At 39.1% G+C, this 10,978-nt stretch overlaps 1 protein-coding gene across 1 annotated transcript; it reads right to left on the bottom strand.

The window, feature by feature from the left end:
* Positions 1-444: 444 nt before the first annotated feature.
* Positions 445-4,890, bottom strand: LOC106961720 (trans-1,2-dihydrobenzene-1,2-diol dehydrogenase-like). The gene is made up of 7 exons (XM_015055635.1): positions 4,679-4,890; positions 4,472-4,583; positions 4,228-4,391; positions 2,656-2,908; positions 1,843-1,967; positions 1,521-1,671; positions 445-1,139 (listed from the first exon to the last, which is right to left on the bottom strand). The coding sequence occupies exons 1-7, from the start codon at positions 4,766-4,768 to the stop codon at positions 1,030-1,032; spliced, it is 1,005 nt and encodes a 334-aa protein (XP_014911121.1). The 5' UTR covers positions 4,769-4,890; the 3' UTR covers positions 445-1,029.
* Between the last annotated feature and the right edge of the window lie 6,088 nt (positions 4,891-10,978).

The following is a 10,978-nucleotide window of genomic DNA, read 5'->3' as shown; positions in this document are numbered from 1 at the left end:
TGTTCAAATGATGATTGAATCAATGTTGATTCCTAACTCATTCAATGTAAAATCAACACAAATATTCATGCAGATCCACGTTCAGATGATGGTTGAATCACCATTGATTCCGAACTTATTCAATGTAGAATCAACACAAATATGCATGCAGATCCACATTCAAATGTGTGTTGAATCAACATTGATTCAATGTAAAATCAACACAAATATGCATGCAGATCCACGTTCAGATGATGGTTGAATCACCATTGATTCAATGTAGAATCAACACAAATCTGCATGCAGATCCACAGTCAAATGAGTGTTGAATCAACATTGATTCAATGTAGAATCAACCGAAATCCGGATGCAGATCCACGTTCAGATGATGGTTGACTCAACATTGATATAATGTAGAATCAACATTGATTCATAACTGATTTAATGTACTATCAACACAAATATGCATACAAGTTGACATACAGATGATGGTTGAATCAACATTGATATATTGTCGGTTATGGTTGAAACCCTAACGCTGATTCAACATGCAAGTCACCGACCACTTTCAAATCCGTTTCAATGCTTCAACATAGATTCAATGTCTCTGTCAATGTTTCACTCATAGTGTGTTATCTGGGATCTTACAATGAATGCTTTGTTTATCTGGAAATGACACAAATAAGAATTAAATGATGCTGGAGCTCAACACAGTTGGCCTATTTGTTTATGATGGGATTTTTCTGACTAAATATGTGCTTTTATCTATGTTTTAATAAATCATTCATGAGTTCCAATATACTCATTACAAAAAAAAAATTTGTGACAATCCAGAGACAACAAAATTATTTATGAAGAATTCAGACAGTTCACATATTTATTCTAATCTATTGGTTGTGGTAGTAAATCCCAAACAAAATTACTGTGTTCAGGCTTATGTGTGATCTGCTTCTTCTAACAGTCCAAACTCTGCCTCAAAGGACTCCCTCTGCCCCTTCTGAGCAGGTTCACTGTAGGAGAGGAAGAATTCACTTCGATGGACTAAGGATGTCATTTTCTGTCCTGGCTGAAGACAACTCCCACCTGTTTCCTGATTTCATCCATGATTTCTGTCAGTAGGACGGAGTCAGCCAGAGGCATCCGTGGGCTCTCCTTAAGTCCTGCACAAACAGACGAGCAAAGCAGGACGATCAGAAAGTGAGACAGGAACACAGCAAAATTTATGTACATATTCATAATGAAGCGAAGAGTGTGGTAAAGCAGGGATAAAAAGATTATGCAAATGGGAAGAAGGGGTAAAAACAAGCATCTAATAATAACTTACTGTAGAGGACATTCTAAGGACAGAAAGCAGAAACCAAACTGATCCAGAAAGATAGGTAACATTGTGTATGATTTTTTTATCTTAAGCTTCTTCAGGAGCCACCAAAAATGCAACTATTTCACTGAATTGCGGTGTTCTTTGAAACAGTAGTTTGAGCCGTTCAAACCTTGTAATCTTTTGAAGACAAATGCGCACCTTCCCTTTCATCCTGACCTACCTTTTAACAGGCACTGCCTCACTTCCTCCGCCTCGTATCGAAGCCCAGTGCTGTTGGTGAAGTTCAGAGGAAGGCACGGTTCAGGCAGAGGGTACTCTGTCTTCTTGTCATTCAGCACCAGTGTGGTAGGGCAGTGCATTGGCCCAAGCACCTAAAGGGAACAGGCAAGGTGCTTTTTTAACAGTCCAGACTTAACTATGTTATCAGATATTTGTCTCAAATCTTCTACTTGATTTTTCAAGAGTTATTTTGAATTTGTCTTTGCATATGCATTATTTCTTAATTAAGTTAAATGGCTCTGCCCAGTGTTTGTGAAACATACCCTAATAGAACCTTTGGTGCCACTGATGACGGCATCATTTGAAAAACGAGCAGCTATTGAAAAGGCACAGAGGGCCATCCTCTTTCTGGAGAATTTCATCACCACAACCACTGACTCATCCACTCCTGCCAAAAATCAAAAAACAAATTTATATACTTTTAGTGACATACAAAGCATTAAAATGCTTTCAGTGGACAGTTCTCACATGACTGTAATTTATTTTCAAATGTCTTGTCATGTTGAGTCTGATTGCAATCAATGTAAATGGCAGATTAGCTCTAAAAAGGGCAGAGAATAGAAAATCCCCCTAGTTCAAAGTTGACTTTAACAAAGCCAAACCATATTTGGTTTAAGCAGTAGATTGGAAATGACAGACTACAAGAGCAAAGAGGAAATACAAATGAAAACAGCAATGACAATCAACAGAATAATAAAAATAATAATATGGATGCATTAATTAATTCAGCTTCAATTTTTGTGGTTAAATAAAATGAAAAAAATTAAATAAAAATAATAATCAGAAGGTCCAAAGTCTTTCCTCCCAGATATACAGCATAACTGTTCTCATGTGGGCATTTGTATGAGTTTGACATTTTCATAATGATAATAAATTTTGGATTCTCTGTTAAAACAATTACACCCTGAGGTGTTTACTCTGAAGTTTATGTGTAAGTAACTTTTATGTGTCACTCAGGGATTTTTCTCTCCCACTTCAGTCATGCTCAGTTTGTGATTAACTGATTCATGCTCTTTAGTTAATAATAATAAAGTACAGCCCACACCCTCCTTCAAGTCCTGCATGCTGAAAATTACCCGAGTCAAGAAGCACACCCGAGGCCTGGACAGACTCTGGCCTCTCGCCGTTAAACACCATCAGTACAAACTGTAGGCAGTACACTCCAATATCCAGCAGAGCTCCTCCTCCCAACTCTTTCTCAACTGAGCGAGGGATGTGGAGCTGAGGGGAGCCGAAGTAGGCCTTCACCAGCTTCACCTCCCCTACTGCCTCTTCAGCCAACAGCTTACGCACCTCGGCATGCACTGGAAAACAGCGGGACCAGATGGCCTGAAAGGGGACAAAACGGTCAACCCAGCACTACAGCAGCAGAACCCAACTTTTGCTGATGTTGCAAATTGCTACTATAATTCTTAACATAGTCTGTCTTGTTGAGACCAATTTTACGTATGTTAAGAAAATAAATTTAAAATAAGCTAGTTTTAAAACTTAACATGTCTTGATTCAAATGGTTTTAAATCAGTAACTTATTCTGGCCTATTGACCTTTATTTTACCTGTAGTTACAGCAGATGGTTTGCTAGGATTGTTTGAACTGCCTTTTGTCTGTGTGGAAAACGATACAGGAGAAGTTCCAGCTTTTCACACTCATTTGTGAAAGGCTGTAAACACGGCAGGGGTTTTAGGCTTCAGATAGAGGGTCAAAGATGGCTCCTGGTTGGAGGAGCAAAGATACGCCTTGTTTGAATAAATTAAAGAAAAGAAGATAAAACTTTCTACACAGAAGTAACAAATCAGATTTGCTCTTGCAACTCTCCAAAGATGTCTTTGCGCGTCTTTGCTTTTCTTCTTCTTTCCATTTATGTCAGGTAAATGAATGTATGTCTCCGTTGTTCTGCAGTTTCTGGTGTAAGTTTATGCATCGTCTTATATTGGATTAAACTCTGTAATTCTGTGACGTCAACACGCATTGTTGTTTTCCTTGTGGCCACACGTGGCCCGCCGAGAGGACCTGGGATCCAGAGGAAGAGAGAGCCAAACTTTTTCCAAAGTTAATTAATTTAGATATTTTCTTCCTTAACACGTGGAAAGCAATTTGTCTAATCAAGACCTCCAACTGTTTGATAGACATCAGCATGTCATTATGAAAAGGTTGCACAGAAAATACATCTCTTAACTCTATGGTGAATTTTAAGCTGATGTCACTTTTTCCTAACTTCCCATGAAGACTGACTTTCTGAAAAAAACATGTCACATTGGTTCAAAAGGTGGGGAAATCAAGTCGCTTCTGATCCACGACCTGTTCTGAATGTTGTGTGCATAAAGAGACCTGAAGGTTCAAAGTTCAGCAGTATCATGACTGGTTAAGTTAGGTTTTGGGGACAACACCAATTTGTTTAACTTTTCTTCCTATGAAAGGATAAATTGACCAGCTGGAAATGACATGACTTGTCTAGAAAATATCAGTTGCTGGTTAGTTTATGAATTGATCAAATGATGTATACTGCTGTGTTAAATGAAGGAAGGCAATGTGGGAGTGTTACTGTTCTATGATATTATACTGTTAAAATCAAAGGTTGATGCATAGTATTGTGATGTGGTGTAATATAAATTACACAAAACTTGACGATGGACAGAAATCTACCTTACCTCCATCAGGAACACATTGGTTTTCCTGGCGGCCTCCACCAGGTCTTTGACCTGTCTGGAGTTCATTGCAAAGGGTTTCTCACACAGGACATTCTTCCCAGCCTGTAGGAACAGCAGACCAACTTTCCAATGCTCTGTGTGTAGCACTCCCAGGTAGACAATGTCTAAGGACACAGATGTTTCATCTTTAGCTGACAGCAAAAACCTATTTGCACAGCTTGTTTGTTTTAAACTTCTCACTCACCAATATCTGGATCTCTGGCCAGCTCCTCATAACTTCCATAAACTTTTGGAATACTGTGCTTCTTTGCAAACTCTTTGGCACGGTCACTGCTCCGTGATGCAATGGCTGCTATCTGCAAAATGAACAAAATACATGTTTCTGCTTCTGTTCTGAGTACAACACACAGTTGAATATTGACATTGGAGTCAGCTGTCTTGCTTCTGTTACCTGATGATCTTCAGCCGGCAGAGTCTTCAGGGCCACACTGAAGTCATGGCTTATCTTCCCCGCGCCGCAGAGTCCCCATCGAATTGCCATGTTGAATTGGATGGTGAGTGACAAATTAGTGTGATGCTGCTTTGGCAAGAATCGATGCTGCAGGCAAGTTGTGACCTTGAGAAATGTTGCACGTTTGTAGAGGAGAAACTTACAAAACTGTCATGCCGCTGCACCAGAGGGCAGAGGGGTCCTTTTATATGCTAGAGAGGCACAATGTGTCACCTTCCTTTAGCTCCCACCCTCAGGTTGAGATGTAATACACACATGCACATACTAATACACCCTCAGTGTTGTATTGCTGCTGATACAGGTGTTTCAGTCCAGACTGAAGTAGTTTGAGCCAGTTGTTTCTGACAATCTGTAACAGGACAGTCATTGAAGTCTAATATTTCACACACTATGGAGGAAAAAGTAACATGTGTTTCATAAATCAGCTGAGGGGTCAAACCAAAACCCATCACAGATCAGAAGCTGCTTCCTCTGTGGGCTACAAACAGTTCCCGTGATGGTTTCACTGTTGCACTGAGGCTAATGTTTAAACTAACATCTCGTGGGGGTTTATGAAATATATAATTATGCTGGGTTAACAGAATTCTCATGGAGTCCAACGCAAAGCAATTTACCTGACCAGTAAGCTGAGCCACAATGACTTAGGAAAAGCATCGGTAAATATTATCTGTTCAGCCAGGCGAGCAGTTGTGTAAACTCCATTGCCACACTCTGCCAGTGGAGGACGCTGTGTCGTCAGCAGAGTTCGCTTTCTCTCCCCGGCTCTCAGGATTTGACATGACTCATAGCAAGGAATTGCACACACTTTTACAAAATCAAGGGAACCCTGAAAGAGGACAATGCTCTATAAAAAGTCTCTTGGATGTAAATTACTAATGATTTATAAAACAAGAACCCTGAAATTGGAGCATCACGGCGGGATAGTTATATTCAAGCACTTGGCTGTGGTTTCAGATATTGTCTGCTGAGGGTTTGAAATAGTTTGTTCACCATTTAATACAAAGGCCAAAGTATCACGGTCAGTGTATCTACATATTGACTCTGGTATTGTGACTAGCTTCAGGTGCGTAAAAAGGTTCAGTAACACCTTTCTTTATATAAAAGCAAAAGGAATTTCATCAATAACAGTGGTTCTTGGTGGCTGCTCCCCTTTTATAGTTCACTTCCAAATGAATTCTGAGAGCTGTGTGCCGTTGTCATAACAACAAGGTACCATCTGGCCAATTTGTATGCAAATGGCATTGGGCCTGTCCTGATAATGCTGAATATACCACAAGTCCTGTTTGCCATAGGGATCGCCAATTACTCTATGCAACATACTTTTTTTTTTTTTTTTTTTGGTTTAAGCAAACTGAAAAAGTTCTTTTTGCTTTATTTTTGTGTAATCGCCTCTGGTACTGAAAAAAAAAAGTCCTACAGGTGAGAGGAGAATAGGTGTAACCCAGCAGGGTAAGTGCAACTTGAATTGGTGTGAAGCAACAAATTGGTTCTGTGCTGCCTGAGTCAGGTGCCAGTAAAGAGAGCAGTGAAAGCAGAGGCTCAGGTGGTCAGAGTGGGACAGGATTTGGATGTGGTCCGACCTCTCTGCCCTGGGATCCCCTGATTTCACCCTCATCCTCAGCTGAGCCATGAGTAGCCACTGAAAATAAGACACTTTAAGCTCAACAGATTTTAATTTCTATTAAAAAGTGGCTGGCATTTGATTTTTTTTTTTCCTTCAGCCTCCTCTGCTCAGCCCGAGGATATTAGTGGACGGTAAAGATGGCTGATGAGCTTTAAAAACCTTGAGATGTGGATGGAAGGAAGCACCTCATTAATTCAGCCCAGACAGTACGATTGCCTTCCACTTTTACAGCTTCACATTTATGTATTGATTAATTTATTTCTGGGTCTGCGTCTTTATTCCACCGAGACTTGGAAGAATGGCGTTCCTTCTGGATCACATGGTCAGTCTCAAGTTTCTTCACAGGCGGTGTGGATCTTTTTGCCATCAGAAGTGGTTGATCACAATAGACAGTTTAGTGTCATCACTTAATCTGAGCATCTTGGGGCCAGAAACATTCTGTCATTAGCAATTGTCATGTACCTCAGTAACGATGGAAAATTGTACTATATTTTTAATGAAACAGAGGGAACATAAAGGAGTTACGGATTTTAGAATGTTTTTTTATACATTGTTCTTTGCTGGACTAATCATGATGGATGCTGTAAAAAGTTTCTGTTGTCATGAATCAGTTCTGTGCTTTATTAACAACTTTAAGTTAATGAGAAATAAAAAGGACCAGAGAGAAACATTCTAATCCTATTGTGATTGATAGTTATGAACAGGGTGTTTTCCACCCTCCTCCTGGCTGTCATTGTAAATGAGATACATTTTGCTCTGTGGGTGTTAATCAAATGGGAGAAAGAAACTGTATTGCAGCAGTTACAGGAGCGACATCCTGCCTTCATTTCCGTCTCAAGGTCACTGCAAAGGCAGGGTGACGGACTGAAACCAGCACAAGGAGGTGCCAGCCATTTTGAAAAATCCTGGGAGGGGGAGAGGGAAGTGTGAAGCAAGGTGTAATGAGTCATTTTGTCAGTGCTACACCATGTTGAAATGTGTACACTGGATTTTTTTCCATCAAAAAATGTGATTGAGGGAAACTGAGAGGAGCAAGCAGAAATGGGAGCCTTTGAGCCGTTCTGTGCAGGCCCCTTTGAGAGCCATATCTTTGTCTGCAGCACACACACACAGGGAGGCTGAGCTGTGGAGGAAGTGCAGGCAGGAACACAAGTGACTTTGGCGGCTCTTTTACTCTCGATGTTATTACCAGAGGAAAGTAGATACTGTGCTATTATGTAAACATAATTTTCCCCATTTTGATTTTCATTCTGTGTTATATTTGCCTTTATCTGTCTTTTATTATAATTGACATCTACACTGATGAAGCAACATCTCTCAGTATGCCCCAGAGAAGTTTGACATAATGAGCTGATTAAGAAAAGTGATACATATTTTAAAAACAGAGTGTGGCATATCTTCAAACTTACCAAGCCTGGACAGTCCACCTTAACATAGTAACTTAAAAACAGCTGTGGAGATCCAAAGTTTAGGTCTTTTAAGTAGTTGAAAGGAAAATTATTAGTTTTACAAATATATGGAAGAATAACAAGAAGAAAGCCAGTGGTGAAAGAAAGTCAGAAAGAGGACATTTAAAGTTTGCCTCAAGGCATAGACAGGGCAATAAGTACAAAGTTTAACTTTTGGAAAGGCTGTTTAAAGATTGCAAAATAATCAGGGTGAAGTTCACCTTTCAGCAGATCAAAGATCTTAAGCATATAAAGGGTATTCATCTTAGGAAGTGATCACATTGAGAATCTGTGGCAAGTCTTGAAAATTACTGCTTCCTGTGCTGCAATGAATCTGATTGAGCTTCATTTACAGGTATTACAAGAGAGCAAGTTGGATGCATTTGCATGTCACACTCTTATGACATTTACTAATTTTCAAACCATGTTGTTTTTGTTCCACTTTCCAATTACGTACTGCTTTTTGTTGCAATTTCACCTGAAATCCATGTAAAATAAATGAAATGAATATGCAAAAATGTTCCAGGATATAAATACAAATTCACATCTAATTAAACTCCTCATTCTTCAGATTAGCCAACATATGAAGAACTGTAAGTAAGCTTTGGTTTAGTTTAGGATTGTGATGTTTTAATATTTTCATCTCTGATTGAAAACCTTCCTGTTTAATTCAAAAGGCTTTATCCATGTCAGAATTTTTATGGTTTCACAAGTACAATATTACACTTTTTCTGTATTGCTCATATCTGAGAGGTTTTTCCAAAACACTCCCTCCTCAGTACACTCTCCGCCTCCATGGAGAATGTCTGTGTCCATTTGGGTCATCGGCAATGCTGCTCTGTAATGGAGAACGTACTATCTCTGTCCATTAGCTGAAGCCCAAACCGAGGGAACATTGAACACACACGTTCACTTCGCTTTTTATTTTTTTATTCTTGCAGTATCTCTTTGATTTATTTTCTGCCTCTCTTTCTCTGTCTCTCAAGTACACAACGGTATCGGCTGCACACAAACTCCACACAGAGCCATGTCTCTGTCCATGTCCAGGACGGTGCCACCTTGTATCACTGTGATTGTGTGAGGTGATATGGAGTTCATCAAAGAACCCATGCTGAGGTGAGAGTGGTGGTCATGGCAGGGGCTGAGACATGGAGCTGATACCAACCTCATTCAGCCTGCTGATAATGTCCATTTGGCCTCCAAGAATGTCCATTATGGAGTGTAGATATGTCACCTATGTGATGCTGCACACATGTGCAGGCAGGCTGGCTTCCAGAGTCAGAACGTTTCCACGTTTCCAGGAATGTTGTGGAGGTGATTGAGAATTGTTTATCACGGCGAAACCAATTTTGGTAGTGATTGCGACACAAAGCTGAGCTGTTCATTGATTACAAAGCCCCAAGATCAGAGTGAGGGGTGTCTCAACAAAGGAGATAGTTGTCTGACATCTGATCAGCAACAGCTGGTCTGATTCATGTTTCCTTATTTTTATGTCAGTATAAAATATAGAAACATTATAAATCAATGTATTTGATTTGAAAAGGTTATAAGGAATGCTGGAATTAATTGAGAAAACAAACATGTTGCACTGGACCTTTTACAGGATAACCTACATATACAAAATGTAGTTTTTTTTCAACTTTGTCACAATGTTATTTTGATTTTAGGCACAAACCTTAGTCTACTTCAATGAGATATTATGTAGTAGACCAACTGAAAGCAGGGTACAAACGTGAAGTGGAAAAAAGAGAATACATTATTTTATTTTAAGTACTTAAAAATATAATTTCTTTGTTTGAACCTATAAAAGTTAGTTCCATACAACTAAAATTACAGTTTAGGATTAAGAAGGGAATTCCCAACCAACGCAATTCAAACTTGCACACCTGTTCCCCCTTGTTCTCAAACTTTCAGTTCTGATTCATATGCTGGAAATATTATTATTATTATTATTATTATTATTATTATTATTATTATTATTATTATTATTATTATTATTATTATTATTATTTATTTATTTATTTTTATTTTTTATTTTTTTAACATTTTTCATTGTTTGCTCATTGGATGGAAGTATATATTTTTATGATTCAGTTCAATCTTTGACTTTTTTGTCCTTTTTTTATGCTATTGATGCTCAAGCAATTAATTTTTAATTATATTAAACACTCAGAGGCAACACTTTATATATTGCTAAATGAATAAAACAACTCCACTTTTAGTTTTGGCCTCTGTCCTAAGAAACTTCCAGCACATGACAGGAAAACTGTTCACTGTGACCAGTGGAAGGGCTTCTCCCTCCTTCTGATTCCCACTCCATCAGGGGTCTGAATCCCCCCAGACAGCCAGTCACAGTGACTTCTCTGTGGGGAAGTTGAAGCCATTAAGCAGCCAGCACACTCTGCTGTGTCTCCCTGTTTAATTGCCTGATAGGCCCTGTGATATTTTTATCAGTCGTCATGCGGTAGATGGCTGCCGAGAGGGAAGATGCGTGTGTTCGTGTGTGTGTGTACGAGTGTGTGTGGCTTTACATGTCATGCCTCAGTAGACCTCTGACAAGAGAGCTGCCTGCATGCTGCAGGAAACCTTGCGCCTCCGTGCACCTGCATGTCAATTTATATGACCCATCCTTTCAGCCGTGACATGGCAAAGAACATCGATACCTAAATACGGAATGGCTTTGATGCCTCGTCATCAGTTTGTCATGTGATAATGAATAATGTACCCTGCACTTTGAAACTTTTTTTTTTTTTGCTGCTTTTCATCACGCAGTGGAAATATATTTCAGTCTATTAAATAAATTCAAAGGCAAATGTTTCAGATTAACAAAACAGGTAAGATGCCTCAAATCATCTGAATTCTCATATGTTTTGTCATGTTAAAACCATCAGCAACTTGTGTATAAATTACTGGGATTTAATAATTAGACCCACATTCTTTTCTTTTACACCTTAGCCAGACTCATGCATGGAAAAACAAAACCTTTGGACCATTCTTCTTACAGAATAACTTTAAACTCAGCCAGGTTGATTAGAGAGCATTTATGAACACCATATTGTAAGTTTCACCAAATATTCTCAATTGGATTTGAGTCTTGACTTTGATTAGACCAATCCCCCTTGCTTATTGTACCCCTGCATGACTTTATTCCTGATCTGTGTGTTTTTT

The sequence above is a fragment of the Poecilia latipinna genome, unplaced genomic scaffold (assembly GCF_001443285.1).
Source record: "Poecilia latipinna isolate Pla-1442-1.1 unplaced genomic scaffold, P_latipinna-1.0 Scaffold1328, whole genome shotgun sequence".
NCBI classification, from domain to species: domain Eukaryota; kingdom Metazoa; phylum Chordata; class Actinopteri; order Cyprinodontiformes; family Poeciliidae; genus Poecilia; species Poecilia latipinna.
This window is presented reverse-complemented; position numbering and strand designations above follow the sequence as displayed.

What these genes read in the sequence shown, in the direction of transcription:
- LOC106961720 (XM_015055635.1), bottom strand. Translation starts at nt 4,768, where the DNA reads ATGGCAATTCGATGGGGACTCTGCGGCGCGGGGAAGATAAGCCATGAC. An exon ending in GGCCAGAGATCCAGATATTG is followed by an intron (nt 4,392 to 4,471) that starts GTGAGTGAGAAG and finishes CTGTGTCCTTAG; the next exon opens with ACATTGTCTACCTGGGAGTG. An exon ending in GCACCAAAGGTTCTATTAGG is followed by an intron (nt 1,672 to 1,842) that starts GTATGTTTCACA and finishes TGTTCCCTTTAG; the next exon opens with GTGCTTGGGCCAATGCACTG.